We start from the raw sequence: 21,982 nt of genomic DNA, 5'->3' as shown, positions 1-21,982 counted from the left end.
GAACTATTTCTGTGTGTGTGTGTGTGATTGTCTGATTTCTTTTGCTTAGAGTCCATCCATGTTTTTGCCTATACCTGATGTTTGTTTATTGTGTTTGTTGTGTAGTATTTTGTGGTCTGAATATACTATAATGTATTTACTCATTTGACTATTGATGCGCATTTAAATTGTTTCGAGTTTCAACTGTTATGAAAAGTGCTGCTATTAACATTTACCATATAATGGTAAACTTTTTTGGAATGGAATTGCTGGAGTCAACTTCAGTTTTACTAGATTTTGTCTATGTAGTATATAATTTAAAAGGCCAGTCTCTAAAGAGACAGTGCCAGTGTTTACTCATACCAACTATATGTTAGAATTTCCACCCTATTTATGAGTCATCATTTTTTTTACTTGTTATTGTTTTATAAGTACTTAGCTACTTATTTAAACTGAAATTTAAACTGAAAACTTTTTGTTTTTACATATCCATATTAAAGAAACAGTAACAAAACTATTTAAAAATGTGGCTTAACCTTATGCTATCTGGGTCCATGACATGAAATCTATATGTATTTTCCCAATATTAAATGTATTTAATTTTTAATTTAGCTATTTTTAGATTAATATGGGATGACTATATTTTATGTACACTGAGTGATACTTGCCACAACTTTTATTTTTTAATCTAAAATGTCATAGCTGTATGTTTTCAGCTTTAAATAGTTGTGTTTTATAAAAAGATCTCTATATTTTTTAGCAATAATAAAACTTTTGGTTTTGTTATACAGATTTTATTTCTAGGAATTTATATGGAATATTTATTAAAATATTTTTTATTTTTCTTTAAAGTTGGCCTTTGCCAGAGTTTGATCCAAGCCAAATTCGACTGATTGTGTATCAAGACTGTGAAAGACGAGGGAGAAATGTCTTGTTTGACTCCAGTGTCAAGAGGAAAAATGAGGACATATCAGTATCGGTGAGCATCATTATTGATTGGGTTGAAATTTAATGTCAGATATTTTAATTCAAGAAAGTGTGTAAAATTTCAGTTATGTTACTTTTGTCAGTACAAAACGTCTTTGCCATGCTTTTATAATTCAGAGCCCAGATTTTGAGAATTTTTAAAGGAAAAAACAGTTGCTTTATTTGTCATTAGTCTAGTACTAGAGAACATTTTAGTTTGACTTTTATTTCCTTATGTAATTGTATTGAGAGATATGACCAGAGCTATCGGGATCCTTAGAGGATCTGGTCCAAACCTCCCATCTCACAGTTGTGGAAAGTGTGACCTAAAGAGATGAAATTACTTGTCTGAAATTATTTGTCTGAAGGTGCAAAGTAAGTTAAATCTGCAGCCCTTAATCTATCATGTTTCCCCTACTCTACCGTGGTAGCAAGAGCATTTATTTTGTTACTTTTCAGTGTAATATTTTGAAATATTTTATGACTAGTTTAGCATTAGTGCATGTACATTCACTTGGTCATCCAAGAAAACGTAGGCGATTGTGGTTATCCCTGCTGTTGCTATTGCCATTACACTTTGTGGCATAAAGATTCAGTCCTGTGGACCTGTAATCTGGAAATGCAATCTTGGAATTGTGTTTTCTCCCCTCCCCTAAACTGACAATTTTCTCTAGCATTTTATTCCCAATACTTTGGGAAAGCTTTTCCTACCAGTAGAATTGTCCATTAAAGCAAACAAATATTTATTGTTTTGAGTCTCAGGAGTTTGTATTTGAGATTTTGTGTTCTTAGAAAAGTTGGATCTGTTGGCCATAGTCTGTGGTCCTATTTATAGCTGCATCCTCAGCGTCTGCCGCAGTGGCCTGTAATATCAGATATACATGTCTGAGTTACTTTCATTGCCAGGTTTACTGTGTCCTTGTAATTATTAACACTTTCTCCATTTTCTGGAGATTGTGCTTTGTTTAGATTTCGTATCCATTATCTGGACACTTTTTTCAATCTGATAAGAAGTAAGCATTGCAAAATGTTAAGTATTGTTTATTTGTACAGATAACTAAGTATCTACTAGCTTCTTGGAGATTTAGCAGTCTCCGCCCTCTAGGCACCTGCAATTAGTCATCCCTTAGGGGAGGTAGACATTGAACAAATAAATACGTGGATTAATAATTCCAAGTTATAATTAAGTATTGTGAACAAAACACACAGAATGCTTATGAGATTCCACAGGAAGGAAACCCAATATTCGTCACTTTGGGTATAGGGGTATTGAGGAAGGTCTCACTGAGGAAGCGAAATTCAAGCTGAGATCTACAGAAATTGAAAGCATGGAATGGGGGGTGAGTTTCCTGGTAGTAGGACCAGAAAATGTAGCACAAAGTGACTTAGGAACTTGGTGAATTGAAGGAACTAAAAGAAGGCAAGTCTGATAGTAATTAGTATGCAAAGTAGCTAGAGAAGAAGCTGGAGAGAGATGGAGCAGGAGCCAATGTATTTAGGCCCTCATAGGTCTCTAGGTTAGAAATTTAGATTATATCCTAAATGCAGAGGGCAGCCATTAAAGGGATTTGATTTATATTTCACAAAAATCACTTTGGTACAGAGCCCAGAAATAGACTCACACAGATGCAATCAATTAGTTTATGACAGAGGAACCAAGAATATGCAATGGGGAAAGGATAGTCTTTTTTGATAAATGGTATTGGTTCACCTGGACAGCCCACATGCAAAAAGAATGAAATCAAACGATTACCTTACACCATACGCAAAACTAAGTCACAGTGGATTAACGACTTAAATCCACTGAAAACATAAGACCTGAAAATATAAAACTCTTAGAAGAAAACATAGGCAGCAAGTTCTTTGACATCAGTTTTGGCAGTGGGTTTTTGGATTTGATACCAAAAATAAAGGCAACAAAAGCAAAAACCAACAAGTGGAACTACATCAAAACACAAAGCTTCTGCACAGCAAAGGAAACCATCAACAAAATGAAAAGGAACCCTACCGGTTGGGAGAAAATATTTGCAAGTTATATATCTGACAAGAGGTTAATATCCAAAATACATAAAGACCTCATACAACTCAATAGCAAAACCCCCAAACAATCCAATTTAAAAAATGGGCAGAGGATCTGAATAGACATGTTTCCAAAGAAGACATACACAGATGGCCAACAGTTACATGGGAAGATGCTCAATATCACTGATCATCAAGGGAATGCAAATCAAAACCACAATGAGAAATCACCTCACACTTTTAGAATGGCTATTAGCAAAAAGGCAAGTGTTGGTGAGGATGTAAAGAAAAGAAAACCCTTGTGTACAGTTTGTGGGAATGTAAAATTGATGCAGCCACTATTGAAATCACTATGGATGTTCCTCAGAAAATTAAAAAAATAGAACTACCATATGATCCAGTATTTTCACTTTGGGATATTTATCAAAAGACAGTAAAAACACTAACTTTAAAAGGTATATGAGCCCTATGTTCATTGCAGCATTATTTACAACAGCCAAGACATGGAAACAGCCTAAGTGTCTATCGATAGATGATTAGATAAAGAAGTGGTACATATATACGATGGAATATTATTCAGTTGTAAAATAGAGTGAAATCTTGCTATTTACATCAACATGGATGGACCTGAAGGGCATTATGATAAATGAAATAAGTGAGAAAGAAAAATTGTATGTATGGTCTCACTTACACGTGGAATTTAAAAAGAACTGAATCCATAGATAACAAAGAACAGACAGGTAGTTGCCAGAGGTGAGGGTGGAAGGTGGGCGAAATGGGTGAAGTGGGTCAAAAGGTACAAACTTCCAGTTATGAAATAAATCATGGAATGTAATGTACATCATGGTGTACATTACTTATTACGTATTTGAAAGTTGCTAAAAGAGTAGATCTTAAAAGTTCTCATCAGAAGAAAAAAATTTTGTAATTATACATAGTGGTGAATGTTAACTGCACTTATTGTGGAGATCATTTCCCAATATATACAAATAATGAATCATGTTGTACACCTGAAACTAATGTTGTCAATTATATCTCAATTTAAAAAATATAGTGAAAAAATCAGTTGGGGCTGCTATGTGGAGAATGGTTAGATGTGGGTGATGAGGGAGAAGAAAGTATTTTGGTGAAACCAGCATTTTGGTTTGAATAGCTGAGTGGTGAGATGCCAAAGAGTCACAGAATTGTAGACGGTCAAGCGGACAGTTGAAATCTAAGGTAGCTTCAGAAGTCCTAAGCATGTCTTCTTTTTATTTATACTGCTGATAGCTCATCAGAATTAGGCTGAGGCTGATAAGTTGACATTAATTGATTAATCAGTACTCTTTTGATTATTTTTTTAGCAAATATTTATTGAGGTTTTTCTTTGTACTTGGTAGTGTTCCAATGAATTGCAGCATATTACCTCCCCCTACTAGTTACCTTAATGCTGTTCATTGTGTATTTCTTCAGCGTTCTTCCTTTTTTTCTTAAACAGCCTTGTTTGTCTGGCCTCATGCTGTTTCTTGAACCCTTTCTGCTCACCTTCTGTAGGATGGTGCTTCGTTTGTCTCATTGGCCTTCTTTTCTGCTGATGTCTTCTTCTTCCCTCTCAATTAGCTTTTTTCTTTGCCTGCAAACATTCAGAAAGCCTCTTCATCTGAACACCAACAAAATAATTATCCTTCTACTTTCTCCTTCAGGTATGTGTTCTTCTGTCTGTTCCTCTCAGTCTTCCTTCTTAGTGTCTGTCGTCTCTGTCTGCTGGTGTCTCACTCAGATAGACTCTCCTCAGTGTCACTTCTCAGATTCTTCTTTCTACGTACCTCTTGTTCTCCCGTGTTTCTCTTCATCTCCTCTGTCTCTCTGTGTCTCTATAGTAATCTGTCTACTGGCTCTAATCTGATACCAACCACTCATTCCTCAACTCTCTGAAATTTTCCTGTAAGTCTACTTCTTCTTTTTTAAACTTTTCTCAAGACTCATCAGTGACTGGAAATCACAGCTTTGAATACCTCCAGTCTCACTTGTTGTATCTGTCCTCCCTACATGCCATCTCCCTAAATGAAGAATTTATTCTCTTTCTAGTTTCATTTTATCAGAACTTTATGAATCCTTTTTGATTCCTCTAGGTATATTTCTTTTCTCTTCCATTAGAATTCTCATAATCCTTTGCAAATAGTCTTTCATAGACTTCTATATTATAGCTATAGTTATATGTATATTTGCTATTAGACTAGGAAAAAAAAAGTAAAAAAGTTCTCTGTTATTCACCTTTGTTTCCTAAACTGCACACTGTCTCCCATGTATTAAGTACTCAAGACATATTTTGATCAATTGTAATTACAGTTAGGAAGTTTATTGTCAAAATCCTGAAAATACTTTCATGAAGGTATCATATGCTCCTTTTAAACACTGCAGAACACCATGAAATGCCCAATGTTTCCCTCAATTGCAAGCTGTTTGATCTTTACGTGATTTTTTTTTCATTCACTTTACTGTACCTGTCCAATTGGAACATGAAATCATGTGGATTCTGTAAAGGCAAAGAAGGACTGTGTGAAATAAATGATAATTTTAAACTTACACAAATTTTTGGATCCCTCCATAATGTTGAGATAGTTTAGGCATTAGCAGTTTGCTGACTGAAGGTAAATCGTTCAGCCTTGTCTTTGCACAGCAGCATTGAATTTAGATATGATAAATGTTGAAGTCACTTCTCATGCCCTTTCTTTTTCTTAGTTTAAAACAATCTACATGAGAGAATAAGGATTATAAATACTAATTTAGCCATATAATTTACCAAAAGTTTTATTGAGGAAAATTTCTATCTTAACATTGAGAAAATAATACCATGAATTATAAATGGAGAGCCAAGATTTAGAACGTGAGAATGTTCTACCAACTTTAGAATGTTCTACCAAGCTTTAGAATGTGAGAATGTTCTTTGTTAGAATGTTCTATCAAATTGCTTTACTCTGCTCCCTTTACCAAAAAGAAATTAACATTTTCTAATTTGGAAATATCTGTAAGTTTCTTAGGCAATTTAATATCAGCCTGATTCTGAATTTTAGGATTATGTTTGAAAAAAATTTCACTTGAAAGCTATCAAGTAAAAGTAAAAGATACTAATACTTGGGCTTACTAAGTAAGTTCGAGTGTAATTAATTGGATCAAAATCAGGTTAATGAAATTTGTTTACTTTGAAGCTACATCAGCATTAAGATATAGCCATTGTAAAAATACTTATTGAGGTCCCTTTAAATAAGACACATGGCAATTTTCTTTGTAAAGATGACATATGATCATAGTTTATTTTATTGAGTGGGATGGGAGGGAAGGCAGTGTTTCACAATGGAATACTGATTCATTTCTGGATTCAGTCGAACCAAGGAATTCTGTGTGAAGAACATGACATCACCTTGTAGGATAAGCAGAACATTTCTGTATTTCCACACAAAGCAAATACTGTGTATCTAGAGTATATTTAATGAGTTTGGGAGGAAATGAAGGAGCTGTGTACTTTATTACATTTTAAATTCTATGATTAGTGAATTACATAAATGCTTTATTTTAGAAATTAAAGTACTTTGCATGCCTAAATATTGTCTCATAATAATGAAATAAAATTTATTAATCAATGTATAGCTTTCTCAGAACATATATTTTGTAACTCTGTTATATTCTATGAAAAATGACTGTTGAACTTTAAAACCTGATTAAATTGAATACATTCAATGATTTTAATAAAAGAACTTAACTTGTTTGTAAAAATTTATTATTTTTTTACATTCAATCCTCAGACCTTATTATCTTATAGCTGAAATGTAAAAATTATTGAGATGTGGTTTCTTTGAACACTGATGTAGCCAAATGGATCCAGTGTGGTTTGATCACATGATACTATCATTATTCTAGACGTTGTTTATGTTTTAATGATAACGCAATGCTATTTCGTGAGTTCCCAGTGAAGTTATACATCAGAAAAATCACATAACTTTGGAAAGGTGAATACAACTTACAGTGTGTGAGGGTTTGTTCACTCTGAAGTATTGTACAAATGTTAATAGTTGAGGCTTAATTCTGATATGAGATTTGGAACATAAGATTTGATTAGGAAATTGGAGCTGTATAAAAGTTAATATACACAAATCAATAAGCTCAACATAATACAAATAGCTTCCAATTAGAAGATATAAAGGAAGCCAAGACTCCATTTTAAATAACAGTTTTTAAAAGTACATGTGCAGAAACTTAACAAAACCTATATGTTTAGAACTTTTAAAAGTCTCCTGAAGTACATAAAATCTTACTTGAGCAAATGGAGAGGCAAAATATAGTCTTGGATAATACTCATGTCATAAAGTTTTCCATTCTTTTTAAATTATTTTGTAGACTGTTGCTCCCGGTATCTCAATAAAAATCCCAACTGCATTTATTTATTTGGTGGGGTGTAGTGTCTGGAACCAGATAGCATATGCTAAAGTTCAAATGGAAAAAAATTTGCAATAATGTTTGGAAAAAAGAAAAAAAAGGGCAGTGGGGATGACCTAGCCTTACCAAATTTGAAAATATACAGTAAAGTCTCCATCATTAAAACAGTATGTTATTGTCACAAAAATAGATAGACCAATAGATCGAAATACAGGATCAGAACTAGATCCAAATACATGTAGGAATTTAGTATTTGATAAAGGCGTCATTTTAAATCAATAAGGTAAAGATTAATAAATGATGTATCGAGACAATTAGATGGCTCTTTAGAAGAAAGGTAAATTTGGATTCATAGCTCAAGTGTCAAACATTTAAATGTAAAAAATAAAACTATACCATTACAAAAAAAGTAAGAGTGACTTCCTATATATATATCTGTGTAGTTGAGAAGTTCTAGCTACAAATTAAAACCCAGAGGCCATAAAGTAAAAGACTGATAAATTTGACAACCAAATTAAAAAAAAAATTGTGTGGTAAACAAGATAAAGCAAAAATAAACAAAAAAGAAAACACCACCATAAGGCAAGTTCAAAGACAAATTATACCCTGGGAAGACAATTCACAATCTAAAACTAGGTGACAAATCTTTCTAGTTCCTAGAAATCAAGACAGGAAGACCACTTAGTAGAAAATTGGGTGAAGGACAAGAGCAGAGAGTACACATATAAAGGACCATTACATATTTAAAAAGATTGTTACTCTCATTCATAATAAAGGAAATGAAAATTAAAACTCTCCTGTGATTTTAGTTCTTTTAGAGTGGCAATAACCCAAACTTAGAATGACAAGCAAGACTTTACTGTTAAAGTGAGTGAAATGTAAATTTCCATGGAGGGTAATAGGCAATATCTTTTAAACTTATATGTATTTATGTTTTGACCCAGTAGTTCCACCTGCAATGTCATTAACAAATGCCTGGTTAAATAAGGAACAGTGTATTTACACACCAGAGTATTATGCAACTGTACTTTAAAAAAAAAGAATGAGGAAGATTTGTAAAAATAGATGGACAGTTTCTCCAGGACATTAATGGAAAATAAAGCAAGGACAGAACTGAATTACTTACCTTTCCTGTAAGAGAGAACGAAAAGTATTATTATGCTTATACGAGGTATGAAAGTTAAGTTCGCGAACTCCTCCTAGAAAAAGTGCTGCATACGTCATTGCTGAATATCACTACGGTCACCTTCGAAGTACTCCCCTTGGAAAGCTATGCACCGACCAGCGTCTAGTCCACCCTTCAAAGCAATTTTGGAAGTCTTTCTGGAATGGCCATCAGAGCTGTCGTCGTATTACCCTTGATGTCCTGAATGTCATCAGACGAGATCGGGCGCGTTCAGGCCGTAGACATGAATGTCATCAAAATATCTTTCTTTCAATATTTCCTTTATCTTCGGGTAAAGAAAGAAGTCATTGGGGGCCAGGTCAGGTGAGTAGGGAGGGTTTCCAATACAGTTATTTATTTACTGGCTAAAAACTCCCTCACAGACAGTGCTGTGTGAGCTGGTGCATTGTTGTGATGGAACAGCTCCTTTGGGACCATTTTTGCACACGCCTTTCTCATGCCACGATTTTCAGTTAAGATTTTCCTGTTTCTCTATCGATGTTTACTTGGTCTGCTATGCTTCTCACAGTTAGCTGATGATTTTGACACACAATTCGACGAATTTTTGCAATATTTTTGTCAGTGTTGCTTGTTACTGGCCGCCCTGACCACTCTTCATCAGTGACGCATTCTCTCCCCTCAGAAAACCATTTAATCCATTTGTACACCGCCATTTTCTTCATGGCATTATCCCCATAAACGTGGACTAACATGTCTCTCATTTCACTTCCACTCTTGCCAAGTTTGTTCGTTGCTCTAATTCAAGCTCATTCTTGTGACTGCGCACAAAAACACACAATAACAATAATGAATGCCACTCAGCAAGCCACCCCAACGTGTCGACACGAACACAGCCTTACTGAGCTGTTTGTGCTGCCAATGTAAGCGCACGGTGATAAGTTTGCGAACGTAATTGTCAGACCTTATATATTTCTTTCCTCCCTCTAGTATATTGCTTCTTGTTTCAGAGATTGGACATACATCGTTTCTTCGGCCTGGAATGTCTTTTCTCCCTCTCCCTCTTTCACCTCAACTCCTATGCTTTTTTTGTAATCCCAGCTTAAATGTCACCTCCTTGATCTGCCGAGACTAAATTAAGTCCTCTCTTGGGCAATTCACTTAAACATTATTGTTTCTTAACCTCTCATCTGTAAAATGGGAATAATACCTACCTCATACAGTTGTTAGGAATAAAAGAGTACAATATATACAGAACAGTACCTGACCAGATAGTGAGTGCCTATGAGTTAGCAGAGTGGCTATCCTTAATCGTATTTGAAATATACGAGCTCCGACGATTAAGTTCCGCGAACTTGTTGTAACGATGTTGCTAACTTTTTTGATATCAGAGGGATTATTCATTATGAATTTTTACCAACTGGACAGTTAACCAAGTTTACTATTTGGAAGTGCTGAAAAGGCTGTGTGAAAAAGTTAGATGACCTCAACTTTTCGCCAACAATTCATGGCTCTTACATCACGACAATGCACCAGCTCACACAGCACTGTCTGTGAGGGAGTTTTAACCAGTAAACAAATAAGTGTATTGGAACACCCTCCCTACTCACCTGATCTGGCCCCCAATGATTCTTTACTCAAAGATAAAGGAAATACTGAAAGGAAGACATTTTGATGACATTCAGGACATCCAGGGTAATACGACAGCTCTGATGGCCATTCCAGAAAAAGAGTTCCAAAATTGCTTTGAAGGATGGACTAGGCGCTGGTGTCAGTGCATAGCTTCCCAAGGGGAGGACTTCGAAGGTGACTATAGTGATATTCAGCAATGAGGTATGTAGCACCTGTTCTAGGATGAGTTCATGAACTTGATTGTCTGACATTATATATTTCATTATATGTATTTGTCGAGTTATTTGTTAAATGACTCTTTACCCTGTTAGATTGTTAGTTCCATGAGGAAAAGAACTGTGTCTGTTCTACTCACTTCTGTCTCCTAGTGCTTGGTACATACAGTACTCAGATACTTTTGTTAACAGAGAAAATGGTGGTTGCAGTAGTGGATATATCAGGCCAGCGGGATTTTGACTCGAAGTGTGTTCTATAACATACTTACTAGCTGTTGTATCCTTGGTGAAGTTACTTAACTTCTCTGGGCTTCAGGTTTCTCATCAGTAAAATTGGGTTATAATATCTACCACACCGAGTATTATAGAAAATATACTTTAAAGGCCTCACGTTTTGTTGCTGACCAGTAAGTAGTAAAGTTATTAAGATGTGGCCAAGAACATCAACACTGAAAATACCAATATTTTCAGTGAGTGTTTAAGTGAAATAATATAAATGGAAATATCTAGTGAAGTTCCTGACTCCCAAATAGGCGTTCAATTATGTTAGCCCCCTACTTTAACTTTTTTCTAACACTATTTACAGCTGCTAATCCGTAAGGATGTTAGTTCTAGACACTGTGTTGAGCACTTTATATATTTATTTATATGTAGGTATATAATGAGACACACACACACCCCTTAAGTGTTCCATACAACCTACCCATTACCATGTTTCCCCAAAAATAAGACCTAGCCGGACAATCAGCTCTAATGCAGCTTTTGGAGCAAAAATTAATATAAGACCCGGTCTTATATTATAGGAAAATAAGACCGGGTCTTATATTAATTTTTGCTCCAAAAGATGCACTAAAGCTGATTGTCCGGCTAGATCTTATTTTAGGGGAAACACTGTAGGTAGGGTTTTTCTTCCCATTAAACAGATAAGCGTTAGAGAAGTCAAGTAACTTGCCCAAGGAGCCAGGATTTAAATTCAGTCATATTTAGTTTTTAAGCCCTTGTTCTTTTTACTTTACCATGCTCTCTCTTTACATTTTTAGTTGGAGGGGATTTGGAATTACCAGGTGCTCTCTTTCACAGCGACTTTGGTGATGGGGGCAACTGTAAAACAATTAGTATCCCCAAAATTGTGATTTCTATCAGATTTCTTCTGAAAACCTACTTGAGGCCTGTTTTATGGAAGAGTGGACATACTGGTAACTGTGACAAAGCACTTCTGGGGTATCACAGACTTGGGTGCATTGCAACTTTGGTAGCTGTGAGCAGTGAGAGCTCTAGAACCTGTTGGGGAGGGGACAGAGAACAAGAGGAATAAAGAAAAAGAACTAGAAATATGTTCTTCTTCCGTACTAGACTGCACAACCTTCTGATCCTAAGATTAACTCTTATTAAAAATTTAACTGGTCAATACCTTCTCATTTGAAAAGATTAAATTTACATGTATGTACATAGTAAAATATAAGTCATTTGCATTTTTCCTTCCACCCCTACATCTCTCCCAAGTTTTTTCCCATAAAAATATGTTACTTATGTTTACTTGTAGTGGGTATATTGTTATGTTTAAATGAATTAATAAGTATTTTTAAATTTCTTCGTTTTAATTTCTAATACAGGAAAATATTGATAGATAAAACTCACATAAACAAAGGGTCTTTAGGGTCCTCAATAATTTTTAAGAGCATAAAAGGGGTTTTGCTACCAAATAATTTGAAAACTGCTGCAGTGTATTATTGTCACTAGTAATGAATATTGTGTAGACCATAGTAATATAGAAAAATCTCCGTAATTTAAGAATGTTGCTGAGAAAAGGACAATACAAACTCCACAGATATTATTATAATTGTGAGACAAAAAGTAGTAAACAGTATTGGAGAGAATATAGTAAAATGCAAATAGTCATTGTGTTCAGGTTATATTTTTTGAATGATTTTTATCTTTGGTTTTTCCAAAGCTTTTTATACTACAGTTACATTTGTGTGTGGCTAAAAAATCAGTTAAAATATGAATGAGGATAATATCTCTATTTCAGAAACTCTGTAGTGATGCTCAAGTTAAAGTCTTTGGGAAATGCTGCCAACTGAAACCTGGAGGAGACAGCTCTTCCTCTTTAGATAGTTCTATGACCTCATCTTCTGATGTGAAAGACCAGTGTCCAAAGTACCAGGTAAGATCACTGATGTCATTTATTTATTCATTCATTCAAACACGTGTTTGAGTATCTACAACATGTATACACTATGGAAGGGACGGGATGTAACATGGACTAGTTTTTACCATCCTGGAATTTACATGGTAACTGGGGAGGCAGATAATTAAACAAGTTTATGAACTTTGATACATTGTAAGATAGGGGAAGTACAAAGAACTATGAGCATAAGTAGCAGGGGTATTTTCTCTACCTTTTATTTCCCAATTCAGATTTTTGAGCTACCTGAATAATTTCTTACTTTACATCCTTTTAAATTATTGAAATATGAAGATAAATATAAAACAATTATACAGTTCGGCTATAGTATGAAATTGAAGTATGACAGGAAGTATACACAATTAGAAATGTGCGTTTTTATTTTTTAAAAGTAATTTTTTTAAAAGTAACTTCTTTTAAAATACAGAATTAAACAAATCAGCAACTACAGAGGAAATGCTCTATAAACTTGTTATATTTTACATAAGATCGGTATTTGATTTCATACATCTGATGTGACTTTGTCACAAGTATTTCATATTTATCAGTACCAAAATGGAATCATAGGCTTTTAAATTATTTGTAATTAGGTAATTGTGTTTGGATGGAAATTGGGCCTTATACCATATCAATGTGACGGTATATGTGAAAGAATTCTGAAGTTGTTAAAATGCAAATATTATTAGGAGGCACTGCCTGGCTCCTCCATTTCTCCCCCACCTTCAGCATGATACCTAAGAAGTCCTGACGGTGCTGTGCTATGTAACTTCTTCATAGTCATGCCAGTTAGACATTTGCTAATTTGATCAATTGTGCAAACTTGCCTTTCTTCCTAATAATATGTAATTAAAAATGAATATTAGCAAATGGATCCAGATTTTTAGAAACCCTGAATCAGTGAGTGACTGTAATCTCATTTTGCATCAAAATCCCTAGAGATTTTCTTTTTTTAAGGTACAGATTTCCAGGTTACACGCCCAGGTATTCTGATAGGTTTAGTATAGTCCTGGAAATCTGTTTTTCTAGCAAGAAGGCATTCAATTACTGTAGTATATAGTTTACTACACTTGATAAAATGTGATTCAGGTAACTAGAATATTATTTTTTATTTAGGCAGATTATTATAGATTATTAGCTTCCATCAATGAGTACTTGCAAAGAATTAGCCTTTCAAATAAGGGCCTTTTTTTTAAAAAAAAGCATTAAAAATGATAGCACTTCCTTAATTATGACCTTCATTGTAGACTGTCACATTAAAATATATAACATGTCAGTGACATTCATGATAAATATTTGGCTGGTATTAAAGAAAATCTTTAATAGCAAACTGTATGGTCTCATAAAATGTAAACACTAATTTTTATGTTTTTTCTTAGGATTTTTTTCTATTTGTAGTAAAGTCTGTAAATGCTTTGGGTCATCTTCCTCATCAATTGTATTGTTATATAATTGTTATCTGTTAGGAATTGCATTGGGACACCCTTTAAAACAGTGATTTAAGCAAATTAGGGATTCTTTTCCTCACCTGACAAGAAGTCTGGAGGTAAGCCATCTAGGTATGATATATGGGCTTCAAGATGGCCTCAGAGACCAAGGCTCCCTTATCTTTGTACATAGAATGAATGTGTCTTGTTGCCTTGTGGTCAGATATGGCGTCTCCATCGCCATTGACTTCCATTTATATCTCATTGACCAGGCCTGTATTGAATGCATATAAATGGATAGTTCTGAAAGCTGTTACTCTAGCCATTAGTTTAACCTTTTGAATGTAGAAACCAACCCTAAATTTCCTATTTACAAAGGAGGCTCTGAAATGCATTTTATTTTCAGTTGGGCACATTGCTGCCCTGAAACAAATAGGACTTCAAAAACTAAGGAATAAGATATTTGGTAGATAATTAGTGATGTTTGCCACAGTATCTAAATAATAAGCAAATGGATGAGTTCAATTTTTAGCTTTTTTCTGATTGCTATGAGGACAATTAAAGAATAATGGAAAGGAATAAGTTTTTGATCAGAGTTTTTTGAAAGTAAGTCATTCTAATGTTTCAAATAAGTCCTTAAAAAAAATAGACAAGAATTTTTTGCACAATAGGAGTAGTAAAAATTCAAGTTCAGTGAATTCTACTTCTTGTTATCTGTCCTGGAGAAACATTGCATATGCATAAGATTTGGTTAATAATCCTTATTTTTAATAGCAAAAACCTGGAAGTGACCTAAGTACCCATTAGTAAGGGAAACTGGCTTGATAAAAAGTGTGCTGTTTTCATACAGTCGAAATGCTGTGTGGTTTTTAAAAGGTGTATCCATGTGTAACAATATGGTTAGATCTGTAAGACACTGTGAAATGAAGAGAATCAAACTGCAGAACAGTGTATACCATATAGAATCAGTTAAACTCTTATGTAGAATAACTACAGCAAAAGAATTTTTAATAAAAATTAGTATTTGAAAATCATAAGGTTTTAAATTCTGCAATTTTATTAATGTTGTGGCTATTGTTTAGGGTTCTCGGTGCTCTTCTGATGCCAATATGCTTGGAGAGATGATGTTTGGCTCAGTAGCAATGAGCTACAAAGGATCCACCTTAAAAATTCATCAAATCCGGTAGGGGATTTTCTGATTTTTCTTAATGAATCCATTTAGAATATTTGCAGATAAGAGAATTTCATATAGCCTTCACTCAGATTGAGCATGTCAGATTACTCCGTTTATGATGTTCTGTGGATTTAATGCTGCTTCATGGCTGTTGTAACTCTGCAGTGAAATCTCTGTGACTTACACATTTTTATTTATAATAAATTGAAAAGATTCTTGTATTTTATTTTTGACCTCTCTCCGTCTCTCTCTTTTTCTTCATAGTTCTCCACCACAGCTTATGCTCAGCAAAGTTTTTACTGCACGGACTGGCAGTAGCATCTGTGGGAGTCTCAATACGTAAGTGGTTATGGACATAGGGAGAAATGAATTAAGATGTGCAGAGTCTGAAAACTAACAGACTGCTCTCAGGATAGGAGCTTAATTAAGTTCAGATGATTTTCCCGATCACTTCAGTTTGAAAGTTTATGGAAGCCAGATTCCCACCCCCAGCTTTATGGAGCTATAATAGACATATAACATTGTGTAGGTTTAAAGTTTACATGTTGACTTGATACATTGATATATTGCAAAATGGTTACCACCATAGCATTAATTAACATCTCCATCCTATCACATAATTACCATTTCTTTTTTGTGGTAAGGACATTTAATATTTACTCTCTCAGCAACTTTCAGGTATATAGTGCAGTATTATTAGATATAATCTGCATGCTGTACCTTAGATCCCCAGAACTCAGTAACTTAAAAGTGAAGTTTGCACCCTATGACCATTAGCTCCCTATTTCCCTTTCCTTGAGCCCCTGGTAACCACCACTCTTTATTTTTCTGAGTTCGGCTTTGTTAGATTCCACATATAAGTGATATCATACATTATTTGTCTTTCTCTGTCTGACTTATTTCACTTAGCATAATGCCCTTAAGGTTCATTCAAGTTGTCGAAAATGACAGGATTTCCTCCTTTCTCATGGCTGCATAACATGTCTTTCCCTCTCCCTCTCCCTCTCCCTCTCCCTCTCCCTCTCCCTCTCCCTCTCCCTCTCCCTCTCCTCCTGTGTGTGTGTGTGTGTGTGTGTGTGTGAGAGAGAGAGAGAGAGAGAGAGAAAAAGAGAGAGAGAGAGAGAATAACATCTTTTTATTCATTCAACCATTGACAGACTGTTTGTCTCTCCATATTGGCTATTGTCAATAATGCTGCAATGAACATGAGAGTGCAGGTATCTCTATGAGGTCCTCATTTCAATTTCTTTGCATATATACCTAGAAGTGGCATTGCTGGATCATGTGGTAGTTATATTTTTAAGTTTTTCAGGAATCTCCATACTGTTTTCCATAGTGGCTACAACAGTTTATATTCCCATCAACAGTGTACAAGGGTTCCCTTTTCTGCACATCCTCACCAACGCTTTTCATCTCTTGTCTAGCCATTCTAACAGGAGTGAATTGATGTTTTATTGTGGTTTGATTTGCATTTTCCTGATCATTAGTGATTTTGAGCACCTTTTCATGTACCTTTTGGCTATTTGTATATCTTCTTTGGAAAACTGTCTATTCAGTTCCCCTGAATACTGAGATGAACTATTCATTTTTTAATTGGGTTGCTTGGTTTTTTTGCTATTAATTTGTATGAGTTCTCATATATTTTGGATATTAACCCCTTATGATTTGCAAGTTTTTCTCCCATTCCATAGTTGCCTATTCATTTTGCTGACTGACTGTTTTGCTGTACAGAAGATTTTTAGTGATGTAATTCCAGTTCTTTGTTTTTGATTTTGTTGCTGTGCTTTTGGTGCTATATCCAGGAAATTGCTGCCAAATCCTGTGTCAAGGAGCATTTTCCTTATAGTTTCTTCTAGGAGTTTTATGGTTTTGGATCTTATGTTTAAGTCTTTAATCCATTTTGTATTCATTTTTGTGAATGGTATAAGAGAGGATTCCAATTCATTCTTCTACATACGATTATCTAGTGTTCTTAGCACCATTCATTGCAAAGACTATCCTTCCCCTATTGGATATTCTTGGCTCCTTCATCAAATATTAGTTGACCATATATGTGGTGGAGGTGTTTCTTGGCTCTTGATTCTATTTTATTGATCTGTGTGTCTATTTTTATGCCAGTATCATGCTGTTTTGATTACTATAGCTTTGTAGTGTAATTTGAAATTAGGACATATGATACCTGTGGCTTTGCTCTTCTTCTCAAGATTGCTTTGGCTATTTGGGATCTTTTGTGGCTCCATAAAATTTTAAGATTGTTTTTCTATTTCTGTGAAAAATGCCATTGAAATTTTGACAGAAGTTACATTTAATTGATAGATGTCTTGGGGTTAAATGAACATTTTAACAATATTTATTCCGATTCATGAACATGGGGTATTTTTCCATTATTTTGTGTCTTCTCCAATTTCTTTCATCAAAGGCTTGTAGTTCTCAGTATACAAATCTTTTTTTACCTCCTTCATTAAACTATTCCTAAATATTGTATTATTTTTGATGTTATTGTGAACAGGAGTGTTTTCTTTTTTCCCCCCAAATGTTTTGTTGTTTGTGTATAGAAATACAACTATTTTCTATATGTTAATTTTTGTACCCTGTAACTTTACTGAATTTGTTCTTTAGTTTTTGCAGTCTTTTGGTGGAGACTTTAGGATTTTTTCCATATAAGAGCATATCATCTACAAACATAGACAGCTTTACTTTTATTTTTTCTCTTTGGATGCTTTTTATTTCTTTTTCTTGCCTGATTGTTCTGGCTAGTACTTTTAGTATTATGTTGAATAGAAATGGTGAGAATGGGCATCCTTGTCTTGTTCATGATTGTAAGACAAAAAAAATATCTTTCAACCTTTCACCATTGAATATGATGTTGGCTTTAGGTTTGTCTCATACAGCCTTCATTATATTGAGGTATATTCCTTCTATACTCTCTTTGTTGAGGATTTTTTTTTTTTTTTTGCATGACAGGATTTTTGTCAAATACTTTTTCTGTATTGAGATAATGATATGATTTTTACTTTTCATTCTATTAATATGGTGTATCCCTTTTATACTTTGCATTTATTGAACTATCCTTGTATCCCAGGGATAAATTCCACTTGATCATGTTGAATGATCCTTTAGTGTGCTGTGAATTCAGTTTGCTAATATTTTGTTGAGAATTTTTGTATCTATATTCATCAGGGATATTGATCTGTAATTTTCTTTCCTTGTGTTATCCTTATGTGGCTTTCGGAGTGTAGGGAGTGTTTTCTCCTCTTTGGTTTTGAGAAGAGTTTGAGAAGGATTGTAGTTAATTCTTCTTTAAATGTTTGTTAGAATTTACCAGTGAAACCATCTGGTCCTGAGCTTTTCTATGTTGGGAGGTTTTTGATTACCAGTTCAATCTCCTTACTCGTTATTGGTCTGTTCCGATTTTTTATTTCTAAATGACTGAGTCTGGATAGAGTGTACATTCCAGGACTTTATCCATTTCTTCTGGGTTATCCAGTTTGTTGGCATATAATTGTTCATAGTAGTCTCTCATCATTTTTTTGTTTTATTTCTGGGGTATCAGTTGTAATGTCTTCTCTTTCATTTCTGATTTTATTGATACGAGTCCTCTTTCTATTTTTCTGAGTTAGTCTAGCTAAAGGTTTGTCAATTTTGTGTATCTCTTCAGAAAACCAGCTCTTAGTTTTATTGGTCTTTTCTATTATTTTTCTAGTTTCTATTTTATTTATTTCCCCTCTGGATTTTGTTACAATATGTTCTCAATGTCGTTTTGTTTAATGTCATTTCGTTATAACATTGTGAGATGCTGTAGAAACCTAACTCCTGTTTATATCAATTAGTCTGTGGTAAAATTGGTTTCATTATATATCATTTCACTTAACGTTACAGAGCTTATTGACAATGTTAAGTGAGGACTTACTGCATTCTGCTAACTTTGGGCTTAATTTGTTCTTTTTGTAGTTCCTTGAGGTATAACGTGAGGTGGTTTGTTTGAGATTTTTCTTGTTCCTTAATGTAGGTATTTGTTTCTATAAACTTCCCTCCTAGAACTAACTGCTTTTGCAGCATCCTGTAGGTTTTGGTATGCTGTGCTTCAGTTTCATTTGTTTTGAGATATTTCTTGATTTTTTTTTTTTTTTTAAATTTCTTCTTTGACCCATCGGTTGTTCAGAAGCATGTTGTTTAATTTCCATATATTTGTGAATTTTCCAGCTTTCCTCCTATTGTTGATTTCTAATTTCATATTGTGGACAGAAAAGATACTTGGTATGATTTAAGTCTTCTTAAATTTGCCAAGACTTGTTTTGTGACTTATCGTGTGATCTGTTTTGGAGAATGTTTCGTGTGTGCTTGAGAAGACTGGGTTTTCTTGCTGTTGGATGAAATGTTCTGTATATATTCGTTAGTACCATTTAGTCTAAAGTATGATTCAAGTTCTATGTTTCTTTGTTGGTTTTATGTCTGGATGATCTATCTTGTTGAAAGTAAGGTATTGAGGTCCTCTACTATTAAGTTGTTGTGTATTTCTTCCTTCAGATATAGTAGTATTTCTTTAGAATGGTTAGGTGCTCTGATGTTGGGTGCATGTATATTTATGATTGCTATATCTTCCTGATGAATTACTCTCCTTATCATTGTATGACCGTTATTGTCTCTTGTTACCGTTTTTGGTTTAAAGTCTAATTTATCTGATAAATATTGCTTCCCTGGCTCTCTTTTGGTTTCCACTTGCATGGAGTATCTTTTTCTGTCCCTTCATGTTGCCTATGTGTATCATTAAAGTTGAAGTGAGTCTCTTGTAGGCAGCATATTGTTGGGTCTTGTTTTTAGTTATAGAACAGGAAATGTGGTTTCTCTTCCTCTAATTTGCTAGAAGCTATATCTGGAAGTAAAATGTTGAATGCATTTCCATGTTAAGTTGACAGGCTGATTTTCCAATTTGCTGTGCCATGCTGAGTTGGCATCCGTAGGTTGTACCTCTTCAGTTTTTAGATTCCCTGCAGAATTAACCCGCAATTAGGAATGGCCTAGGTCAGCCATATGGTGGGGCACAGAGACCTTACAAGTTGCTATTGCCAAGATTAGAATAGTGAAGCTGCCCTGATGTCAGGATAATGGGCTCTATGCCAGAACCAAGTAAATGAAGAACTCGACCTAGCATGAGGTGGTAGTGAACCCCAGGGAGGGATTCTGTAGGTGCCAAATCAGAAACTTGGCTAGCCAGCATACATGGGGTATCCAAAGTCAAAAGCAGCAAGAGATAGCAAGGAGCTGACTCCGAACTAGAGACATTCTGAAGAGCCTCTATTAATTGTAAATGCTCTAAAAAGACTTCTGAGAGGTTTTATTAGCTAAAGTTCTAATACCTGTAGCTCTTTTTTAACTTGTAGAAAGGAAAGGGAGAGATGTTTTTTATAGTGTCATTGACGCTTAAAATATATTTATGCCAAAGCACTAGTTTTTAAGAATTTAATACTAAAGTAGAAATTATAAGTCCTACATTGGAATGACTGATTTTAGCTCTAATCCCCTCAGTTTCTTCATCTTTTTGTAGTTCGAATTGATAGTTCTTAAAAGTGTCAAGGAAGGATACTTTGCACTAAACACACAATTTTATTTTTGTTACTTTGAAGAATTTACTAAAAAGTAATATAGACCATTTATAATGTGCAGAATAAATATACTTGTTTGATAATTTTGTTGATTCTTTTTTTTCTTTCTTGTTTTCTGAAAGAAGTTTAGGAGATATTTTCAGGTCCAAAATTGAGGGGAAACTTTGTAGTTTAAATCAGGGTCAGTGATTTTTTTCTGTAAGGGTCCAGCTAGTAAATATTTCTGGCTTTGTGGGCCAGACAGTATGTTACAGTTTTTCAGTTCTGCGATTGTAGCATTAAAGCAGCCACACATGATACACAAATGACTGGGTGTGGCTGTCTTCCAGTAAAACTTTATTTACAAAAAACAGGCAGCAGGCTGGATTTTAGCCCTTAGGCTATAGTTTGCCAACCGCTGATCTTAATTATTAGTTTATAGTACTAATAGAGAAAACGAAAACTTAAAAAATTGTTATGCACTTAAAATTTCATTGGGATATACAAGGAATTGCCATTAAGAGCATAAAATGAATTTGGAATTTATTTCTTTCTTCTCCCCCTTAGGCTGCAAGACAGTCTTGAATTCATCAATCAGGACAACAGTACGTTAAAGGCTGATAGTAACACAGTTATTAATGGACTACTTGGAAATATAGGTAAATGGTTCCTTGGGTTTTATAATTTTTAAAAATGTTAACAGTATGACAAAGATTTGCAGTTCTTTCTTAGTAATGTACATCTTTTATAAGACCAAAGAGTTTCAAATGCTAGAATTGGAAGTCATTTAAATTGCAAGTGTGTATAACATTTGTATTATTTGAAAAACATGATTTTCATATTTTTGAGCATAATATTTATTTTGTATCTGAAAAAAAGAACTGCTGAAATCTAACTTTTTTTAACTTTGATGCATCTTTGAAAGGTACTATTATTGATATAAAAAGCCCTGAGTAGCTCTCTTGAATATTTCAGCTGAGGAAGACTGGTATTATACTTTTCCCCTCCTCTATTCCGTAACAATAAAAGTTATTTTAAAATTGTGCTCATTTTAGTGATCTCTAATTCAGATGAGCAGATACTCAAATTTTATGTTCCTTAGCAGGTTTATTAGAATAACAACTTATTTAGTATTTGGTTAGTTGATTGTTGTTGTTATTTAAGTTCAACATTTGAAAGTGACATACTGTTTGTAAAATTTATGGTCGTTTGTTTTATCCAAGAAAGTGGAACTAGTTGCTGCTGACCATATTTCTACTGCATGAAGAAC

The 21,982-nt window shown here is 34.2% G+C and overlaps 1 protein-coding gene across 2 annotated transcripts in view; it reads left to right on the top strand.

Annotated features, from left to right (window-relative positions):
* The window catches only part of FNIP1 (folliculin interacting protein 1), a 110,530-nt gene that overhangs the window by 40,629 nt on the left and 47,919 nt on the right, over window positions 1–21,982 (top strand). For both annotated transcript variants that reach the window (XM_033096377.1, XM_033096378.1), the window contains exons 2-6: window positions 832–958; window positions 12,377–12,511; window positions 15,039–15,139; window positions 15,395–15,469; window positions 21,280–21,371. In XM_033096377.1, coding sequence (XP_032952268.1) covers window positions 832–958; window positions 12,377–12,511; window positions 15,039–15,139; window positions 15,395–15,469; window positions 21,280–21,371 — 530 coding nt within the window. The remainder of the gene's footprint in view (window positions 1–831; window positions 959–12,376; window positions 12,512–15,038; window positions 15,140–15,394; window positions 15,470–21,279; window positions 21,372–21,982) is intronic.

Source organism: Rhinolophus ferrumequinum, chromosome 24 (assembly GCF_004115265.2).
Source record: "Rhinolophus ferrumequinum isolate MPI-CBG mRhiFer1 chromosome 24, mRhiFer1_v1.p, whole genome shotgun sequence".
NCBI classification, from domain to species: domain Eukaryota; kingdom Metazoa; phylum Chordata; class Mammalia; order Chiroptera; family Rhinolophidae; genus Rhinolophus; species Rhinolophus ferrumequinum.
This window is presented reverse-complemented; position numbering and strand designations above follow the sequence as displayed.